Genomic DNA, 22,454 nt, shown 5'->3' with positions numbered 1-22,454 from the left:
CTCCAGCATTTGTTGTTTGTAGATTTTCTGATGATGCCCATTCTAACTGGTGTGAGGTGATACCTCATTGTAGTTTGATTTGCATTTCTCTAATAATGAGTGGTGTTGAGCAGCTTTTCATATGCTTCTTGGCCATCTGTATATCTTCTTTGGAGAAATGTCTATTTAGGTCTTCTGCCCAGTTTTTGATTGAGTAGTTCTTTTAATATTGAGCTGCTTTTATATTTTGGAGATTAATCCTTTGTCCGTTGATTTGTTTGCAAATATTTTCTCCCATTCTGAGGGTTGTCTTTTTGTCTTGTTTATGGTTTCCTTTGCTGTGCAAAAGCTTTTAATTTTCATTAGGTCCCATTGGTTTATTTTTGTTTTTATTTCCAGTTTTCTAGGAGGTGGATCAAAAAGGATCTTGCTGTCATTTATGTCAAAGAGTGTTTCTCCTATGTTTTCTTCTAAGAGTTTTATACTGTCTGGCCTTACATTTAAGTCTTTAATCCATTTTGAGTATATTTTTGTGTATGGTGTTAGCAAGTGTTCTAATTTCATTCATTTATACGTAGCTGTGCAGTTTTCCCAGCACCACTTATTGAAGAGGGTGTCTTTTCTCCATTGTCTATTCTTGCCTCCTTTATTAAAGATAAGGTGACCATATGTGTGTGGGTTTATCTCTGGGCTTTCTATCTTGTTCCGTTGATCTATATTTCTGTTTTTGTGCCAGTACCATACTGTCTTGATTACTGTAGCTTTGTAGTATAGTCTGAAGTCAGGGAGTCTGATTCTTCCAGCTCTGTTTTTCTTTCTCAAGACTGCTTTGGCTATTCGGGATCTTCTGTGTTTCCATACAAATTGTGCAATTTTTTGTTCTAGTTCTGTGAAAAATGGCATTGATAATTTGGTAGGGATTGCATTGAATCTGTAGATTGCTTTGGGTAGTATAGTCATTTTCACAATGTTGATTCTTCCAATCCAAGAACATAGTATATCTCTCCCATCTGTTTATATCATTTTAAATTTGTTTCATCAGTGTTTTATAGTTTTCTTCATACAGGTCTTTTGTCTCCTTAGGTAGGTTTATTCCTAGGTATTTTATTCTTTTTGTTGCAGTGGTAAATGGGACTGTTTCCTTAATTTCTCTTTCGGATTTTTCATCATTAGTGTATAGGAATGCCAGAGATTTCTGTGCATTAATTTTGTATCCTGCTACTCTACCAAATTCATTGATTAGCTCTAGTAGTTTTCTGGTAGCATCTTCAGGATTCTCTATGTATAGTATCATGTCATCTGGAAACAGTGACAGTTTTACTTCTTCTTTTCCAATTTGTATTCCTTTTATTTCTTTTTCTTCTCTGATTGCCATGGCTAGGACTTCCAAAACTATGTTGAATAATAGTGGTGAGAGTGGGCAACCTTGTTTTGTTCCTGATCCTAGAGGAAATGCTTTCAGTTTTTCACCATTGAGAATGATGTTTGCTGTGGGTTTGTCATATACGGCCTTCATTATGTTGAGGTAGGTTTCCCCTATGCCTGCTTTCTGGATAGTTTTTATCATAAACGGGTGTTGAATTTTGTCAAAAGCTTTTTCTGCATCTCTTGAGATGATCATATAGGTTTTCTCCTTCAATTTGTTAACATGGTTTATCACATGGATTGATTTGCATGTATTGAAGAATCCTTGCATCCCTGGGGTAAACCCCACTTGATCATGGTGTATGATCCTTTTAATGTGCTGTTGGGTTCTGTTGGCTAGTATTTTGTTGAGGAGTTTTGCATCTTGTTCATCAGAGATACTGGGCTGTAGTTTTCTTTTTTTGTGACATCGTTGTCTTGTTTTGGTATCAGGATGATGGTGGCCTCATAGAATGAGTTTGGGAGTGTTCCTCCCTCTGCTGTATTTTGGAAGAGTTTGAGAAGGATAGGTGTTAGCTCTTCTCTAAATATTTGGTAGAATTGGCCTGTGAAGCCATCTGGTCCTGAGCTTTTGTTAGTTGCAAGATTTTTAATCACAGTTTTAATTTTAGTGCTTGTGATTGGTCTGTTTACATTTTCTATTTCTTCTTGGTTCAGTCTCGGAAGGTTGTGCTTTTCTAAGAATTTGTCCATGTCTTCCAGGTTGTCCATGTTATTGGCATAGAGTTGCTTGTAGAAATCTCTCATGATCCTTTGTATTTCTGCCGTGTCAGTTGTTACTTCTCCTTTTTCATTTCTAATTCTGTTGATGTGAGTATTTTCCCTTTTTTCTTGGTGAGTCTGGCTAATGGTTTATCAATTTTGTTTATCTTCTCAAAGAACCAGCTTTTAGTTTTATTGATCTTTGCAATTGTTTCCTTCATTTCTTTTTAATTTATTTCTGATCTGATCTTTATGATTTCTTTCCTTCTGCTAACTCCGGGGTTTTTTTTTGTTCTTATTTCTCTAATTGCTTTAGGTATAGGATTAGGTTGTTTGAGATTTTTCTTGTTTCTTGAGGTAGGATTGTAATGCTATAAACTTCCCTCTTAGAACTGCTTTTGCTGCATCCCATAGGTTTTGGGTCGTTGTGTTTTCCTTGTCATTTGTTTCTAGGTATTTTTTGATTTCCTCTTTGATTTCCTCAGTGATCTATTAGTTACCTAATAGCGTATTGTTCAGCCTCCGTGTGTTTGTATTTTTTACAGATGTTTTCCTATAATTGATATCTAGTCTTATAGCGTTGTAGTGGGAAAAGATACTTCATAGGATTTCAATTTTCTTAAATTTACCAAGGCTTGATTTGTGACCCAAGATATGATGTATCCTAGAGAATGTTCCACAAACAGTTGAGAATAAGGTGTATTGTTGTTTTTGGATGGAACGTCCTATAAATATCAATTAAGTTCATCTTGTTTTTATGTATATATATATATATATATATATATATTAGTAATACAGTTTTAATTTTATTTATTTTTTATTTATTTATTTTTAGCTGTGTTGGGTCTTGGTTTCTGTACGAGGGCTTTCTCTAGTTGCGGCGAGCGGGGGCCACTCTTCATCGTAGTGCGCGGGCCTCTCACTGTCGCGGCCTCTCTTGTTGCAGAGCACAGGCTCCAGACACGCAGGCTCAGTAGTTGTGGTTCACGGGCCCAGTTGCTCCGCGGCATGTGGGATCTTCCCAGACCAGGGTTTGAACCCGTGTCCCCTGCATTGGCAGGCAGATTCTCAACCACTGTGCCACCAGGGAAGCCCTTGTATTTTTTAATTTATCTATTTTATTTCTTTATTTTTGGCTGCGTTCGGTTTTTGTGCATGGGCTTTCTCTAGTTGCAGTGAGTGGGGGCTACTCTTCATTGCAGTGCGTGGGCTTCTCATTGTGGTGGCTTCTGTTGTTGCAGAGCACGTGGTCTAGACGCCTGGGCTTCAGGAGTTGTGGCTCGTGGGCTCTGGAGCGCAGGCTCAGTAGTTGTGGCACACGGGCTTAGTTGCTCCACGGCATGTGGGATCTTCCCAAACCATGGCTTGAACCCATGTCCCCTGCCTTGGCAGGCAGATTCTTAACCACTGCACCACCAGGGAAGCCCTAGTTCATCTTGTTAAATGTGTCGTTTAAAGCTTATGTTTCCTTATTTATTTTCATTTTGGATGATCTGTCCATTGGTGAAAGTGGGGTGTTACAGTCCCCTACTATTATTGTGTTAGTCGATTTCCTCTTTTATGGCTATTAGCATTTGCCTTATGTATTGAGGTGCTTATATGTTGGGTGCATAAATATTTACAGTTGTTATATCTTCTTCTTGGATTGATCCTTTGATCATTTTGTAGTGTCTTTCTTTGTCTCATCTAATAATCTTTATTTTAAAGTCTATTTTGTCTGATATGAGAATTTCTACTCCAGCTTTCTTTTTTTTTTTTTTTTTTGCGGTACATGGGCCTCTCACTGTTGTGGCCTCTCCCGTGCGGAGCACAGGCTCCGGACGCGCAGGCTCAGCAGCCATGGCTCACGGGCCCAGCTGCTCCGCGGCATGTGGGATCTTCCCGGACCGGGGCACGAACCCGTGTCCCCTGCATCAGCAGGTGGACTGTCAACCACTTCGCCAGCAGGGAAGCCCCTCCAGCTTTCTTTTGATTTCCATTTGCATGGAATATCTTTTTCCATCCCCTCACTTGCAGTCTGTATGTGAACTGGGTCTGAATTGGGTCTCTTGTAGACAGCATATGTACTGGTCTTGTTTTTGTATCCATTCAGCCAGTCTATTTGTTTTGTTTGGAGCATTTTAGCCATTTACATTTAAGGTAATTATCAATATACATGTTCCTGTTACTGTTTTTGTAATTGTTTTGGGTTTGTTTTTGTAGGTCTTTTCTTTCTCTTGTATTACCTGCCTAGAGAAGTTCCTTTAGCATTTGTTGTAAAGCTGGTTTGGTGGTGCTGAATTCTCTTAACTTTTGCTTATCTGTAAAGGTTTTAATTTCTCCATCAAATCTGAATGAGATCCTTGCTGGGTAGAGTAATCTTGGTTGTAGGTTTTTCCCTTTCATCACTTTAAATATGTCCTCCCACTCCCTTCTGGCTTGCAGAGTTTCTGCTGAAGAATCAGTTGTTAACTTTATGGGGATTCAGTTGTACGTTATGTGTTGCTTTTCCTTTGCTGCTTTTAATATTTTTTCTTTTTATTTAATTTTTGATAGTTTAATTAGTATGTGTCTTAGTGTGTTTCTCTTTGGATTTATCCTGTATGGTACTCTCTGTGCTTCCTGGACTTGATTGACTGTTTCCTTTCCCATGTTAGAGAAGTTTTCGACTATAATCTTTTCAAACATTTTCTCAGACCCTTTCTTTTTTCTCTTCTTCTTCTGGGACCCCTATAATTCGAATGTTGGTGTGTTTAATGTTGTCCCAGAGGTCTCTGAGACTGTGCTCAATTCTTTTCATTCTTTTTCCTTTATTCTGCTCCCTGGCAGTTATTTCCACCATTCTATATTCCAGGTCACTTATCCGTTCTTCTGTCAGTTATTCTGTTATTGATTCCTTCTAGAGTATTTTTAATTTCAGTAATTGTGTTGTTCATCACTGTTCGTTTGCTCTTTAGTACTTCTAGGGCCTTGTTAAATGTTTCTTGTATTTTCTCCATTCTGGTTCTGGGATTTTGGATCATCTTTACTATCATTACTCTAAATTCTTTTTCAGGTAGGTTGCCTATTTCATCTCCATTTATTTGGTCTTGTAGGTTTTTACCTTGCTCCTTCGTCTGTAACATATATTTTTTGTCTTTTTTTTAAATTTATTTTTTGATGTGTGGTGCTGTATTCCTGTCTTACTGGTTATTTGGCCTGAGACGTCCAGCACTGGGGTTTGCAGACAGTTTGACAGAGCTGGGTCTTGGTGCTGATATGAGGAACTCTGGTAGGCCTCGCTCGGATTGATATTCCTTGGGCTCTGAGGTTCTCTGTTAGTCCAGCAGTTTGCATTCGGAGCTCACACCACAGGAGCTTGTGTCTGACCTCCGGCCTGGGAACCAAGAAACTGCAAGCTTCGTGGTACAATAAAAAAAAAAAAAGGGAAGAAAGAAAGAAAAAAAACGAGCAGTACAATGTCAAAGAATAAAAAACAAAATGAAATCAGAAAGATAAAAAATATATTAGAAAAAATAAAACTATAATTGAAACAACTGCAACAAGGTGAAATAAAACCACAGCAAAAACAAGAAAAGAGAAAGGGGGGGTGGGGCAGCGAGCCAAAAGGAGAGATCACTAGCGAAGTATAAAGAATAAAAGTTAGAAAAATAAAAGATTTATTCGGAAAAATAGAAATATAAAAGAATCAACAGTGAATCAGCAAGGTAAAACAGAACCTCAATGTAAAAGAGGGATAAAGAAAAGAAAAAAAAAAGGCCTAGGGTATGGGGGCGGAGTTTAGGTAGGGGGTGGAACTTAGGTGGGGGCAGGGTTTAGGATGGGGTGGGTCCTAAGCGGGTGGGGGGTGATGTTTGAGCATGGGGCGGGGCCTAGATAGGGCTACATTTAAGCGTGGGGCGGGGCCTCTGCTTAGGACCTGCACAGAAGAGGAGAGGCAACACCTTGAGAGGAGGGCCTCTGGAGTGTGGGGTTCCGGAGTTTGGAGGTAGGGCCCTGAGTGAGGGTGTGTGAGTGGGGTTTAGGCCCACCTCCTTTGGAGGGAGTCTCTGAGTGTAGAGGTAGGGCCCTGGGTGGGGGTGTAAGGGTGGGGTTTGGGCTCTGCGCAGCAGAAGGGAGGCTCTGAGGCCAGAGGATTAGGCCTGGGAGACCAACAGGCTTCCTGGTGCCTAAGTGGACAGGGAAAGCACTGGCCTGGTTCCCTTCCGTTCCTTTGTGCCCCTCCCCCACTGTCTCCCCCAGGGTCTCCCCTGTTGCCCCTCAACTCCTAACTGTGGGTGGATCCTGCTGGGTGTAGGAACTCCTTCCCTCCCCCAGCCACCCCTTGGGGTGCTGTCCCAGAGGTCCGGCCTTTACGTTTGCTCCCCCTTACCTCCTTCCCACTCCCTCAGGACCCACCCAGCTGGAGGGGGCCTAGGTGGGCAGAGGATCAGGCCCGGGATCTCAACAGATTCCTGGAGGGTCCAAGTGCGCAGGGGAAACCTGGCCACACTCCTTTTTGATCCTCTGCCCTCCCAGTGGTTCCCCAATTTATCCCTTCCCCTCCCCCAGCTGCCCCTCAGGGGCACCATTCCCGTCTGGCCTCCACTTCTCCTCCCCCTTCACTCCCCCAAGCCTCACGTCCTACCCGATCACTGGGGTTTCCTCCTGTCCCCTTAGTTGTCTGTGGTCCCCCAGGGGTGCCAGGTAGGTTGCCGTAGTTGTGAGGAGATGCGAATTATGCTGCCTCCTAGTACACTGTCTTGACTCCGCCCCACCAGACTTTATCATTTTTATATGTCTTCATGATTAGTATTTTGATAACAACATCTGAGTTTCTTGAGTTAACATGCTATAATGTACTTAACCATGGCCTTGTCTTTACGTATCTAAGTAAGTTAAGTCACCTTATAGGTTATAGGGTAATGAACATATTTTTGTGTAACACTTTTCTTCTTTTCAGTGATTGTTCAGGATAAATTCCCAGAAGTGGTATCACTTTCTTTGAGAAAGCACATCTGTACGGGTTATGACACAGTGCCTTGATTATTTCAAAAGTGTTTTATAAATTTACATTGTAACTGGCCATGTATAGATATATCAGCTTTACCAAAGTTGCAGAGCTGTATCTGTTTTGGAAAAGGAAGTTCTTAGGAAAAGATTAGGGCAGGAAAATAATTTATCTTTTGTTGTTGTTGTTATATGGAATGTTCTCTTTCAGCCATTTTGAACAACCGCAAATTATTCAGGTTCTCTCTGTCTAGTTTTGTGTTCTGGATTGTTTGGATTGTTAACAGCCTGTTTGCACATCTCAGTGGGAGGCTAACCTAAATGTTGGGAGATGTTAATCATCACAAATTATGACCAGCATAATCAGCTTCACACAAATTGTGTAGTACTTTGTGTTTAGAATCAGCAGAATCATTTGATAAGCTGAATCAAGCCAATTCAGTTAGAGAGTCTAAGGTTGACACTTGCTGACATATTCCTTTAAGGAGCATGCCTCCTGGGTGGTATTCCAGTTTGTTTCTCTCTTTCTTCTAATGGTTGGGTTCTTATTACAGTAGAGAGGTCAGGTAAAATGTGTCCTAGTCAGCAGTGATGTTTGTCGGACTTTATTCTCAGATCATGGTTATATAAAAAATAAGAGACAGTAACTAGTGAATGAGTGTCCTTTTTTTAAAAAATAAATTTTATTTATTTATTTATTTATTTATTTATTTATTTTTGGCTGTGTTGGGTCTTCATTGCTGCACGGGCTTTTCTCTGGTTGTGGCAAGTGGGGGCTACTCTTTTTTGTGGTGTGCAGGCTTCTCATCGTGGTGGCTTCTCTTGTTGCGGAGCACGGGCTCTAGGTGCACAGGTTTCAGTAGTTGTGGGTCACAGGCTCTAGAGCACAGGCTCAGTAGTTGTGGCACACAGGCTTAGTTGCTCTGTGGCATGTGGGATCTTCTTGGACCAGGGCTCGAACTCGTGTCACCTGCATCGGCAGGCAGATTCTTACCACTGCACCACCAGGGAAGTCCCAGGTGCTTTTAAAAAAAATTTTTTTTTTCTCTCTGGGTCTTGTCTAAGAAATAGTTGACTACTCCACAATTACAAAGATTTTTCACCTATGTTTTCTTCTAGGACTTTTATAGTTTTAGCTTTTACATTTAGATATATATTCCATTTTGAGTTAATTTTTTGTGTATAGTATGGATTACCAGTTCTAGTACCATTTGCTGAAAAGGACTGTTGATGAAAATCAATTGAAAAATTGATTTGTGGATCTATTTCTGAATTTTCTATTATGTTCCATTAAATGAGCTTGTTGGGATTTTTATTGGGATTGTCTTGAATCTATAAATCAAGTTGGGGAGACTTGATATCTTACTTTCTGAATTAGGTTGCTATTATTTTTTTCTTTATTCTTAGTTAGAATTCACCAGTGATTAATGTCAGATGGCCTTGGGTTTTCTTTATGGAGGGGTTTTTAATTAGAAATTCAAATTGTTTAATAGATGTAAGGCTATTCAGATTTTCTGTTTCTTCTTGTGTCAGTTTTCATGATTTATGTTTTTCAGTGATTTTTTTTGTTTGTTTCAGTTAAGTCAGTGTTTCTCAGTCCTTTTTTCATTACTGTTCCCTGAAGGATCCTTTTTAAAGACTTTGTTTTCCTAGCCACCACTGTCCCCATGAAATTTTTTTTTTTTTTTTTTTGCGGTACGCGGGCCTCTCACTGTTGTGGCCTCTCCCGTTGCGGAGCACAGGCTCTGGACGCGCAGGCTCAGCGGCCATGGCTCACAGGCCCAGCCACTCTGCGGCATGTGGGATCTTCCCAGACCGGGGCACGAACCCGTGTCCCCTGCATCGGCAGGCGGACTCTCAACCATCTGCGCCACCAGGGAAGCCCCCCCATGAAATTTTAATACCACAGATAATGCTGTATATCCTGTTTATGTACTGACTTATATATCCATTTTTTATATGTAAAGAGAGTAAGATTTTTTTGGACTTCCAAGGACCAGTTTTTGTCCACTTGGGGATGATATCATGCCTATTGAGAATGAATGATCCAGTTTGTCAAATTTATTGGCATAAAATTGTCCACAATATTCCCTTATTATTCTTTTCATGAGTGTAGAATCTGTAGTATTACATCCCCTCTTTTATTGTTGTGTTGTTAACTTACATGTTTTCTTTTTCTCCTTCATCAGTTTAATTAGAGTTTTATAAATTTTATTGACCTTTTAATGGAATCAACTTTTGGTATTAATTTTTTTTTTATCCTGAAGCTTTTTTTTAAAAAAAAAATTATTTATTTATTTACTTAATTTTGGCTGCATTGGGTCTCCTTTTTTGTGCGCGGGCTTTGTCTAGTTGTGGTGAGCAGGGGCTACTCTTCGCTGTGGTGTGTGGGCATCTCATCGCGGTGGCTTCTCGTTGCAGAGCATGGGCTCTAGGCATGTGGGCTTCAGTAGTTGTGGTGAGTGGGTTCAGTAGTTGTGGTGAGCGGGTTCAGTAGTTGTGGCTCGTGTGCTCTAGAGCACAGGCTTAGTAGCTGTGGTGCACAGGTTTCAGTGCTCCGCGGCATGTGGGATCTTCCCAGAGCAGGGTTGAACCCGTGTCCTCTGCATTGGCAGGTGGAATCTTAACCACTGCACCGCCAGGGAAATCCCTAAATTTTTTTTTCTTTTTTTAAATTTATTTTTGGCTGCATTGGGTCTTCCTTGCTGCGCGCGGGCTTTCTCTAGTTGTGGTGAGCAGGGGCTACTCTTCGTTGCGGTGCATGGGCTACTCATTGTGGTGGCTTCTCTTGTTGCGGAGCACGGGCTCTAGGTGCATGGGCTTCAGTAATTGCAGCGTGGGGGCTCAGTAGTTGTGGCGTGCGGGCTCAGTAGTTGCAGCTCGTGGGCTCTAGAGCGCAGTCTCAGTGGTTGTGGTGCATGGGCTTAGTTGCTCCATGGCATGTGGGATCTTCCTGGCCCAGGGATTGTACTGGTGTCCCCTGCATTGGCAGGCGGATTCTTAATCACTGTGCCACCAGGGAAGTCCCTTTTTTTCTTTATTGTATGCCATCTTCTATTTCATTGATTTCTGCTCTTTATATTTCTTTCTTTCTTCTTACTCTGGGTGAATTTCACTCTTCATTTTTTGGTTTTTTAAAGAGGAAAGCTTGGATCTCTGATTTTAAACTTTTCTTCTTTTCTAATATGATCATGTATAGCTATACATTTCCCTGTAAACATTGTGTTAGGTACCTTCCACAAATTTTGATATGTTATGCTTTCATTCTCATTAAGGTCACTTCAGATTCATTTGGGTGAATTTTTTATGTTGAGATTCAATTTTAGGGATCCCTCATCCTTATTGATTTTATTTTACTTTTTAAAAATAGGTTTAACCTTTACCTGGTTAAGTCAAGGATATACAAAAAGGTATATGCAAAGAAATGTCACTCCCTCCCTACCCCTTCCACTTTTTGCCCAACTACCTATATATAACCACGTGCATTAGTTTCTAATTTTTCCTTCCTGTGTCAGTCTTTGCAAAAAGTAGCATACTGTATACTCTTTTGTGTTTTTTTTTAACTTAATACCGTATCTTTGAAATCATTCTGTTCTCAGACCATAGATACCTTCCTTATTCTTCTTTACAGTTTTATGTATGTATACCAGAGTTTATTCAAGCAATGTCCTATTATAGTCATTATGTGGACTCTGGTGCTTTGCAAATTCAAACAGTGTTGCAGTGAAAAATATAGTGCATATTTACTTTTTTAAAAATTGGAAATATATCATTAGAGTAAATTGCTAGAATTGGGATTGCTGTTTCATATATGTAGTTTATTAGACATTGCCAAAATCCTCTCCATAGGGAATATACAAAATGGCAATATTCTTATTTTTTTTATATTGGAGTAAAATTGCTTTATAATGTTGTGTTAGTCTCTGCTGTACAATGAAGTGAATCAGCTATATGTATATGTATATCCCCTCCCCCTTGGACCTCCCTCCCCACCCCACCCCCCTCATCTAGGTTGTCACAGAGCACCGAGCTGAGCTCCCTGTGCTATACAGCAGGTTCCCACTAGCTATGTATTTTACACATGGTAGTGTATTTATGTCAAACCTAATCTCTCAATTCATCCCACTGTCTCCTACCCCCCGTGTCCACATGTCCGTTCTCTACATCTACATCTCTGTTCCTGCCCTGCAAATAAGTTTATCTGTACTGTTTTTCTAGATTGCACATATATGTGTTAATATACGATATATGTTTTTCTCTTTCTGGCTTACCTCACTCTGTATGACAGACTCTAAAATGGCAATATTCTAATTCTGTCATTTCTATTTATTAGCTGGAATAATTCTTTAAAGAGAAACTTCTCTTCATCTGGTTGGTTACCCAGTAGTATAGCTTGTGTTGGAAGAGTAGAACAAAAGCTTTATTCTCTATCCTTTTATTTAACAGTTTTCAGAATAGTTGATTCACTAATATTCTTCAACAGTGACCGGTTAGTTGTTTTTTTTTAAGTACTATTATGAACTCATAGATTTAGACATATTTAGTGTGTTTTAATTCATTGCATTCATTATCCTTATTGATGTTCCAGTGGTCCCATTTTTAGCCAGTGAGAACCTTTTTAAGTTGGCTCATGAGTTCTTTTGATATGACCCTAGTTATATCGGATAGGTTCATTGCTCACAGATATGATAGATATTCTAGTTCATCTTCTACATTTCATGCTGCAGACTTGGAATCAACTATTTCTCTCCGAGGTAACCCAGTTGCTTTTAATGGGAAATGGTGTTTGGAGATGAAATTCTGGTCGTTAGAAATGTTCTTTTCTACTGGGTAAATCAGAGGATTCTGAAGAGTAAAATTATTCTAGTTAAATGTTGAGCTTGAAGCAAATATGTATAAAGTGATATGTAGCAAAAAGCCCTAGAGTGGGAGTTAGTTCCTCTTATTTATTCATTCACCAAATATTTATTGAATATCTACCAGGTGCCAGGTACTCTTTTCTTGTGCTGGAGATACAACAGTGAACAAAAATAGGCAGAAACTCTGCCTTCATAGGAGTTCACAGTCTAGTTAACCCAGGATTCTTGTAACTGCTGCCAGCACCTTACCTTTTGGGGCTTTCCTCATTTGTAAAATTATAAAATTGTACTAAATGGTCTGTAGTGTCTCTGCTTGAAAAGTTTAATAATTTTGTTTCTTGTCTACGTGCTGATTCAATGTTTGTGGTGTCCCTCTCTCTCTTTTCCCGATCTTCTTACAGAAATGACAGAAGAAGAACAGTTTGCTCTGGCTGTCAAAATGAGTGAACAGGAAGCTAGGGAGGTGAACAGCCAGGAGGAGGAAGAAGAGGAGCTCTTGAGGAAAGCCATTGCTGAAAGCCTGAATGTAAATATGCTATGTGGAAAAAGTTTGTGAGGATTCATCAGCAATAGTTTTTTATTTCTGCAGTGTTATGGCTGCATTAGGAACTAGTTATAGTAGTTCATACGGTTTTCAAGTAACAGATATTTCCCATAATAATTTTTAAGTCTGTGTTGAATTGTTGATGAACTCAATTTGAAGTGTTTTGTTAATTCTGTATGAAAGTTTTCCACCTCACAGATTTTCAGTCCATAGCTTAAGAGAACCGTAGTAGTTGGCAGCTTCTGAAAAGAGTTATTGAGTGTCAAGAAACCAAAAGGGAGCAAGATAAGCAAGATAAGATAAAACTACCCTGTTTTGTGGGGAGAGCAAAGGGAATGAGAACCAGAGGTGGGTTATGGAGAGAAAAAATGAGCAGTCTTAAAATTTTTCAAATAATTTTTAATTGTGATTTGAATATGTGTAATTGAAATTATTTTAAATGTGAAAGGTATTTGCCAGTGGCAGGTCGTGAGCCATCCTTTATGCCATTCACCTCTCTATATTAGAAAAGGGTTTAGTATAGTGTTCTAGTATAGCACTTTGCACATAGTAGGCATGCAGTACATGTTGTGGAATTCATTTGAATTGAGCATCTACGTTTTGGAGAGGAGAATCTCTTAGGGACGGTGGACTCCCCTTCTTGTCCTTTCCTGTGACCCTTCCTGTATAGCTATCTTAATAATAAACCTGGTCTGGTGTGGGATCACTTGTTTCAGAGTTGCCGGCCTTCTGATGCTTCTGTTACCAGATCTCGACCTCTGGCCGCTGGACCATCTTCACAGTCCCACCAAGAGAAAACCACAGACTCTGGGACCTCTGAAGGCATGTCTCCCTGTTCTGGCTCCTTCTCATCAAGTATAACCATATCACAGGGATATCATGCTGAGAGTAGATATACAGAAATGTCCAGAATCCCTTTGGTGGTATTAAAGAGGTTAAATCAGAAAGTAGTTGAGATCTCACTAATATCCAGCATACTTTTATCTCCAAGGAAAAGCCAACTTTTGGTTAAACCCAAAGAAGAGCCTTTTTTTACCCACTTTATGTAATTCTTGATAACTTACCAAGCCCTCTTAATAAAAAATGGTTTGTCCTTAGCCCTACTTTTTCTCAAATACCTACAGGCATATGGCAGCTGGTACCTCCATCACTGTTTAAAGGCTCACATATCAGTCAGGGAAACGAGTCTGAGGAAAGAGAGGAGCCTTGGGACCGCACTGAAAACACTGAAGAGGAGCCGGTCTCTGGCAGCTCAGGAAGCTGGGACCAGTCAAGCCAGCCAGTGTTTGAGAATGAGAACGTTAAATGTTTTGACAGATGTACTGGCCACTTGGCTGAGCGCACACAGTGTGGGAAGCCACAGGAAAGTACTGGGAAGGGTTGTGCTTTTCACAAAGCTGCCCAGGGTAGGGGGGACACATCTAGGCACTGTTTGCCTACCCCAGCAGATGCCAAAGGTCTCCAGGACATTGGGGGCACTGTGCACTACTTCTGGGGTATTCCATTCTGCCCTGCTGGAGTAGACCCTAACCAATATACCAAGGTCATTCTCTGCCAGTTGGAGGTTTATCAAAAGAGCCTGAAAATGGCTCAGAGGCAGCTCTTAAAAAAAAAGGGGTTTGGGGAACCAGTGTTACCTAGACCTCCTTCTCTGATCCAGAATGAATGTGGCCGAGGAGATCAGGCTAGTGAAAAAAATGAACGCATCTCAGAAGATATGGGAGATGAAGACAAAGAGGAGAGGCAGGAGTCTAGGGCATCTGTCTGGCACTCAAAAACCAAGGATTTCCAAGAAAGCCCAATTAAAAGCTTGAAAGAGAAACTTTTGTTGGAGGAAGAACCAACAACCAGTCATGGTCAGGTAAGGGTCAGTGATGCTGTAATTAAGGATGATTAAAGAAAGGATTATTTTAGCTATCTGTTCTTTTTGTGTTTTTGCCCCCCTGATTTTTAAAGTAGCATATGCTCACTGTGGAAAATTAGGGAAGTACAGAAGAGTGTAAAGAAGAAAAAATTGCCCATAATCCCAGCACTAAGAGGCAATCATTATTATTTCTGTGCATATAAAAATACTTTTTTCTTTTTAATTTTTCAACAAAATGAAGACTCTTCTGTGTAAACTTTGTTCCTTTCCCCTATTTAATAGCTTATCTTTGATCTTTTCCTATTATGTATACTTGAAAACATTATTCTATCAGGTGGATATATCATAAATTTATTTTTTGTTTTAAAATATGTATTTCTAAAAAGTTAAGTTTTTGAATAGGTAATAATGTTCAACTGGCTCAAAATTCAAAAAGATATAAATAAAAAGTTTGTCTCCTATCCCCATCCCCAGCCAACCAGTTCCCCTCCCTGGAGTCAACATTTATTACTAGTTTCTAGTGTATCCTTCCAAGATATTTCATGTAGTACAAGCAAATGTGTATACATATTCTTTTCCTCATTTTTTACACAGCTGATAGCATATTCCACATTATTCTGCACATTACTTTTTTCATTTACTATCTCTGTGAGATCATTCTATAATAGTACCTAAAAATTTTCTTCTTTTTGGGCGGGGGTGAGGGGACTGTGTAATATGTCATGTATGGATGAGTTTATCTAGTGCCCCTATTGGTGGACATTTAGGTCGTTTCCAAAATAATAGTTACAAACACTACTGCAGCGATTATCACTCTTTTTTTTTTTTTTAATTGGAAGAGGATTATTACTCTTGTGCATAAGATGTTTCATCTACATGGGAGATTTTGTAGGATAACTTCTTGTTGATATAATTGGTGGATCAAAGTGTATATATATACTTTGCTAGCTGTTCCTAAATTGCCCTCTGTAGAGGTTGTATGAGTACCAGCTTCCCCATACCCATACCAGTACAGTATTATCAGGACTGTACTGCCAGTCTGAGAGATGAAACATAGTATCGCAGTCTTTTTTTTTTTTGGCTGTGTTGGGTCTTCATTGCTGCGCACGGGCTTTCTCTAGTTGTAGCGAGTGGGGGCTACTCTTTGTTGTGGTGCGTGGGCTTCTCACTGCTGTGGCTTCTATTGTTGCGGAGCACAGGCTCTAGGCACATGGGCTCAGTAGTTGCGGCACGTGGGCCCTAGAGCATGCGGGCTTCAGTAGTTGTGGCGTGAGGGCTCAGTAGTTGTGGCTCGTGGGCTCTAGAGTGCAGGCTCAGTAGTTGCGGTGCCTGGGCTTAGTTGCTCCGTGGCATGTGGGATCTTCCCAGAGGGATCAAACCCATGTCCCCTGCATTGGCAGGCGGATTCTTAACCACTGCTCCATCAGGGAAGTCCCACAATGCAGTCTTAATTTGCACTTTTCTCCTGTGTAGTTGAGACCCATTTGTATTTCCTTTTCTGTCTGTTTAGATCTTATGGGCATTTTTCTTCTACCATAGTCTTTTTCTTAGTGGTTTGTAGGCACCCTTTATGTATTAGGGGAAGTGGTCCTTTGTGATAGGACGTGCAGATAGTTTTCCAGTTTATTTTTTCCCTCACATAATGGCGTATTTCTGATTTTGCTTGTGGTGATTTTCAGTAATTTACTGAAAACAATTCCCTGTTTGGGGACATTTAGGTTGCCTTTTAAGTCTTTTTCTGAGATATCTAGATAATATTATATAGATATATAGGTTGTATGTGTAATAGAGTAAGCTTATATTCCATCTTTTCTATTTTTTCTCTAAGTATTATAAAAAACAATCATAATTACGAATTCTTTATAAACTAATTTTCAAGAATATTCTGTTTTATTACTTTACTATTTTTTGTCACTGTTTCTGTTATTGGACTCTTGAGTTTTTGGTTTTGTTTTGCTAATATCCTGTTCTGTCTCTTTTATGATAAGGGTTCAAGATATGGTAGCTATGAGAAATTTCATGGCATTGTGTAGAGAGCATGGATTTGGCGTTTGAATTTTGACTTTAGTGTTTTAGTGACTCTGCCTTTGAGAAAGCCATTTAGCCTCTGAATCTCAGTTTAAAAACATCTGTAAACATCTGTAAAATGGGAGTAGTAATTCATATCTTTCAGTAGTTTTAATGATTAAAGTGAATTATGTAAATGTCTAGTATAATGCTTAGGAGATTATAGCCACTCAGTAAATGGTAGTTTTCTCTAAGGGACCAGAAGTTTATTCATTGAGAATATGTATGGGAATTATTCTTCCCTAACAACCTTTTTCATTCACATTCTAGAAACATAGCTATGTGGGAGGAGAAAACATTTTTCTTAACAGTTCTTCTAGTGACTTGCCTCTTTTCCAAAGGAAAGTTAGGTTATGCTTATAACATTTTATTTATTCATTGTGATTCAGAGATACTTCCTCTTTTTTTTTTTTCTTTGCGGTATGCGGGCCTCTCACTGTTGTGGCCTCTCCTGTTGCGGAGTACAGGCTCTGGACGCGCAGGCTCAGCGACCATGGCTCACGGGCCTAGCCGCTCCGCGGCATGTGGGATCTTCCCAGACCGGGGCACGAACCCGTGTCCCCTGCATCGGTAGGCGGACTCTCAGCCACTGCGCCACCAGGGAAGCCCAATACTTCCTTTTAAAAGAATAAAGTAACTCCACAGAGGGAACACTTAATGATTTACTGTAATTCAAGTCATTAGCTTGAAAGATCCCAGGGGCCAGAGTTCTAGAGCAGACTTGTGTCAGGTTCTGAGGTTTGAAAGCAGTGCCTTTAGAATAGGCTGGAAGTGGTTACAACCTAGTGGCTGGCCTTATTAGGTTGAAGTTCTCTAACTTCATGAACAGGCCACCAAATACTACACATGGTATTATTAATTGGTACTGTTTGGCTATAACAAACTAAATCAAGCTAGCTTAATTAAAAAGAGGACTTCATCATAAGGAAATAGGGTACCTCATAAATTCTAAAACAGAATGGTAAACCAAGCCTGGATAAGGCACTAGGTCTGGAAAATTCGTCTGTATCTCGTAGTTATATTGTGTCTGCTTCATTTTCCTCCCTGCAAACTGGCTTCCTTTGCTTCTCTGTTTCACGTGGTAGGTGGAAGATACTGATCCTACAGTTCCCAAAGGTTAAATACAGGTTACAGGAGATTTATTCTTTCCCAGTTCCAACTTCAAACTTCTAGGAAATGACTTATGGCCCATTTAGAGTTAGTAGCCATCCCCAGCCCAGTTGTCTGTGGCCCAGAGCGGGTATGTTCCATGTACAAATGGCTGTGAGCCCACTGCTATCCTGCAGTGCGAGGGGTGAGGAACAGTCCTCAGTAAAAGGAGACCAGGTAGACAACCTAGTAAATATTCAGTTTAGTCATTAACATTATTTTTAGAAATCACTTAGAACTATTGAAAAATGCAAAAAAGTGTAAAGGACAAAGTTGAAAGTAGCCACAGTCCTACCATCCAGTGATGTATTCCTTCATCTTTTTTTCTATGCCTATTTTTTTGTATGGTTTATATCATATTACTGTATTTTTATATTTTTAAGTTAACATTATGTAAACTTTCTTGTGATGTTAAAATTATTTATAGATCTCATTTTTAATTACTATAATATTTTGGCTTATAAGTTTATGGTAATATTTAAATCATTTTCCTATTGCTGGTTATTTCAGTTTTGTGATTAACATCTTTCTAAGTAAAGCTTTTATTTATTTAAGATTAGTGTCTTTAGAGATAGGGAGCCAGAAAAATGCTAGGTTAAAGAGTTAGGAACATAAAAAAAAAAGACCTGCTATTTACTGCTAAATTGCTTTTAAGAAAGATTGTTCAAATTTTTACACTCTTTCCTTCCAGCAATGTATGAGAATGCCTAGTTCACTGCAGCCTTGCTGATGTAGAATAGCGTTTTTAAAAAAACAAAACAAAGAGAAATCAACTTAACTAATTTTATAGGCAAATAATGAAAGTCTTGCAATTGTAATTTCTTGTCTTATCTTGGTCTTTTGCTTTCAGGAACTGTGGGTAGAAAGAGTTTGTGTTTGTTAAACATTTTGTATTGATTATGGCTTTGCTGGAACTGCCCACATTTGAGACACCTTGGTTGATAGAGATAGCAAGAGAGTCCCAGAAATACGGACTCAGAGAAACATTCACCCTGGGGCAAATTGCTTAGGTTATAAAAACTTGACATAGACTGAACAGTTTGGATCAGATGATAACTGGTTTCTGGCATCACTGCAATTATAGGGAAGTTGTTAATGAAGATGGAGAGGTCATCTTGATGGCTGTACAGCAGGGAGAGGAGGGTTAGTATATTGATGTGGTCCCTACTTTTTAGGGTCTGATCCTTAATTTTTCAGTCCAGGTACTGGGATTTCTTTCTTAGAAATGACCAGATTCTGTGGGAATGTGAGAACTGACTTTGATTAACCAAATTTCAAGCTGGTATGTGTACCAAATGTCAGTTTATTAATTTATTATGGAAGAGAGACATTTTCATTAACCAGAATACTCAAGCCCACCATCATACCTTTTTCTAGGATGAAGGAATCTGGAAGGCTGAAATAATAATCAGAAAATGGAAGTTTTAAGGGGTGATTCAACTAGTCTTTGGAAAGCTACTAGTGCCTGCAGCAGAGGACATTTCTGTGGTGATCAGATGATGTGTCTGTTAACTTTCACTTCCAGACCATGGTGTTGAAGACACTGCTTGATTCTGTGTCTTTGGATTTTTCCCTTTTAGATTTGTTGCTAACTATCCCTTTCCATTAACATATTATTTGTTCAGGCAGAGTGCAATGTCTTGATTAGGCCACAGCTTCCTTAGTGAAAGTTACATTCCTGTCATGCTTCTCTGTTCACCTTGATTAGACTTGGATATTCTAATCAAATTTTGTCTGCTTGTTTTGCTCTGTTATTTTCATATTCTGGAAGAACCTCACTTTACCCGTGTTTAGATTACTGCCATTGAGGTATAAGTTTAGGAATTAAAAATGGTTTATTGAAATGAAGACAGTCTTGGGATTCTATGTGGAAATGGTTAGGAAGAAAATTATTTGACTAAACAACATAGCTGTAGTGGTTAGAGCATGGATTTTGGAGTCAGAAAGGTCCAGGCTCCACTTTGAACAGCTCTGTGATTTTGGGAAGATTATTTAACCTGTCAAAGTTTCACTTGCCTCATTTCTAAAATAAATTAATAGCTTCTACCTCAGAAGGTTCTTGTGAAGGTTAAAGGAGATAATACATGTAAAGGGATTAGCATAGGCCTGGCACATAATAGGTGTACAATAATTTTTTTAAAAAATTACACTGGGAAAAAGGAAGAGATATGTTTAGCCTGAGGTAGAGGTGGAGGTATCTCATAACTTATTAATCAGTACCTTGTTTGCTTCTGAAGCCAAAGGCTTAGTTGGCTAGTCATTCTAACAAGGTAAAATTCTGTTAAACGGACACCAGGTGTCAGTATTTACCTTTTTTTTTTTTTTTTTGAGATAGAAATAAAACTGTTTTGTCACCACTGAGTTCACACAGTCAGGTGAAGTATTTATTTCTGTTGTATTTTAGTCCTTTTGACAGTTTTGTTCAGCCCTCATTTGTCATAATGACTACATTCCCAATCATTGTACAGCTTTATCTTCCCTTTGACTGAAGGCTCATCTAGGCTATTCCTGTTTTTAGTATATTTCATCATTTACCTGAGTGGTATAGAGGTGCCTAACTCGTTTAGGTTATTTATATCCTGTTAGGAGACCCTGAAAATTTCAGCCAGTAGCTTTACATCTATTGGAATAAGCCTCACAGCCCAGGCACTTCCTCAGAAGTACCCGTAAGGCAGCAGTAGCTACTTTTTCCACACTCTGCTGTGCACCTACATTTAATGAGTTAACATTTGCACCAACTCTACTATTTTTTTTTTTTTTTTTGCGGTACACGGGCCTCTCACTGTTGTGGCCTCTCCCGTTGCGGAGCACAGGCTCCGGACACGCAGGCTCAGCAGCCATGGCTCACGGGCCTAGCCACTCCGCGGCATGTGGGATCTTCCCAGACCGGGACACGAACCCGTGTCCCCTACATCGGCAGGCGGACTCTCAACCACTGCGCCACTAGGGAAGCCCCCAACTCTACTATTAATCAAAGAAAATGATTTTTTTTCTTAGCCAGTCCCTATTTATTACGTTTCTTAAAAGATATCCTTGTGGCCACATATTAAAACCATAGTGGCAGATTTTTAGCAAAAGGAATCTTTATAACCCTTTCTTTTGGATAGCCTATGTTATGGCTCTCTCTCTTGCAAGAGAGACTTCTTTCCACTGAGAACTGAACTTTTCTCTGTATCTCTTCCTTCCACAACAAAAGCTTCATAATTGCTTTTCTGAAATCATAATTCATTTGACTCACCAATTAATATTTATACATCTTGCATTTTACACAGTGCATCATATATATTATCTTGTTTAATTCTCACAATAACAGTCTGTGAGGCAATTGTTAATACTATTTTAAGATGAGGAAGCAGATTCAGATGTGACTTACCCAAGATTACAAAGTTAACAGCTGATTCACCCATGATTTAAATTCCAGTGTTCTGACTCCACAGGATATGTTCTTTTTATTTAAACTCACTGACTTTTGTAAAATGTTTTATTCTTATTACTAATTGCTGAGTGATAATGTTGAACAATTAAATTTTTTTTTAAAGGAAGAGAAACCAGTTCATCTGTGCCTATATATTTAGGATGTTACATATTTCTTTGCAGTCTTCCCAAGGGCTGTTCGTTGAAGAAACTTCTGCAGAAGGAAGTTCTGTACCTGCCCCACAGAGGTAAAATTATATGTCATTATGGGTCTGAATTCTCCTCTGATAGTACCAGAATAAAAGAGATGAACCACATAAGTGACACTGTATTGGAACAGCTTTCCCAGGGACCTTTTGGCTCTTTTATACACACAGCCTAGGAGAAATCATTATCTCCCAGTTCTCAAATATGCATCTTATAGAAGTCTAGAATATTAGGGTGGAAGAGATCTTAGAGGTTTACTTGTCTAATCCAACCGTCTTGGCACAAATTCCATCTGTACTATTCCTGAAAAGTGGTTACATCCTGTTACTCTCTCTCTCTTTTTTTTTTTTGCGGTACATGGGCCTCTCACTGCTGTGGCCTCTCCCGTTGCGGAGCACAGCCTCCGGACGTGCAGGCCCAGCGGCCATGGCTCACGGGCCCAGCCACTCTGCGGCATGTGGGATCTTCCCGGACCGGGGCATGAACCTGTGTCCCCTGCATCGGCAGGCGGACTCTCAACCACTGCGCCACCAGGGAAGCTCCATCCTGCTACTCTCTTAACTAACTATACTAGCTTCCTATGCCAATAAGAAGGGCTCTAGACTGATTTCTTCATGGTCCTTCTAGTCCTTTCTCCCTTTGTTCCCTCTGCTTATGCTTATTTTATCTGCATATCTAAACCATACACATCTTTTAAGTCTGCTCTTAAGATTTGCATTCTCTTTGAAGCTTTTATATTTTTCAGGCCACACAGAACCTGTATCACCCTCACTCCCTGTCCTGTGCCACTTTTAATCTGATTTTGTCTCATCTTTCCTTAAATGGTTGTATTTGTATTACCTCCTCAGTTATTCTTGATGGTTTGATTGATGGGGTTACCTTCTTAAATCTTCTCACTTTAATAATATGTAGAGGTTGATTGGTTACAAACTACACTTATTGACTAGATCAGGCTTCCAATTACTTATCCCTTTTATTGGTAGTTGACCTTTGAGGATTACTCAAGAGCTTAATTTTGTGTTAACTGACCTTCATCTCCCAAACAGAAGTTGAGACCCAATTGCCATTTGTCACTTTGTAATTTAGTTGGTGTTCTTAGGCTTTTGGTTAAGTTGATAGTACTAGGTATTTCTTCCTGAGCTAAAGAATATGGCTGTGGTTTGATTCTCTTGCTGTTAAGACAGTTTTGGAAGTGGTTTTAACCAGAGTAGGCCTTCTGCTTCCTGCAGGCCACTCTGCTTTGTTGTGGTGAGCCTTCTGCAGAGCAGATGTAGGT

The 22,454-nt window shown here is 39.6% G+C and overlaps 1 protein-coding gene across 1 annotated transcript in view; it reads left to right on the top strand.

Moving 5' to 3' along the window:
- UIMC1 (ubiquitin interaction motif containing 1) overlaps window positions 1–22,454 on the top strand; it is a 187,494-nt gene that overhangs the window by 106,250 nt on the left and 58,790 nt on the right. Inside the window, 4 exon segments of the mRNA XM_079917168.1 lie at window positions 12,335–12,459; window positions 13,194–13,512; window positions 13,515–14,338; window positions 21,155–21,219. Of these exon segments, the coding sequence (XP_079773294.1) occupies window positions 12,335–12,459; window positions 13,194–13,512; window positions 13,515–14,338; window positions 21,155–21,219 (1,333 nt within the window).

The sequence above is a fragment of the Stenella coeruleoalba genome (genome assembly GCF_951394435.1).
Source record: "Stenella coeruleoalba genome assembly, chromosome: 3".
NCBI lineage: Eukaryota > Metazoa > Chordata > Mammalia > Artiodactyla > Delphinidae > Stenella > Stenella coeruleoalba.
This window is presented reverse-complemented; position numbering and strand designations above follow the sequence as displayed.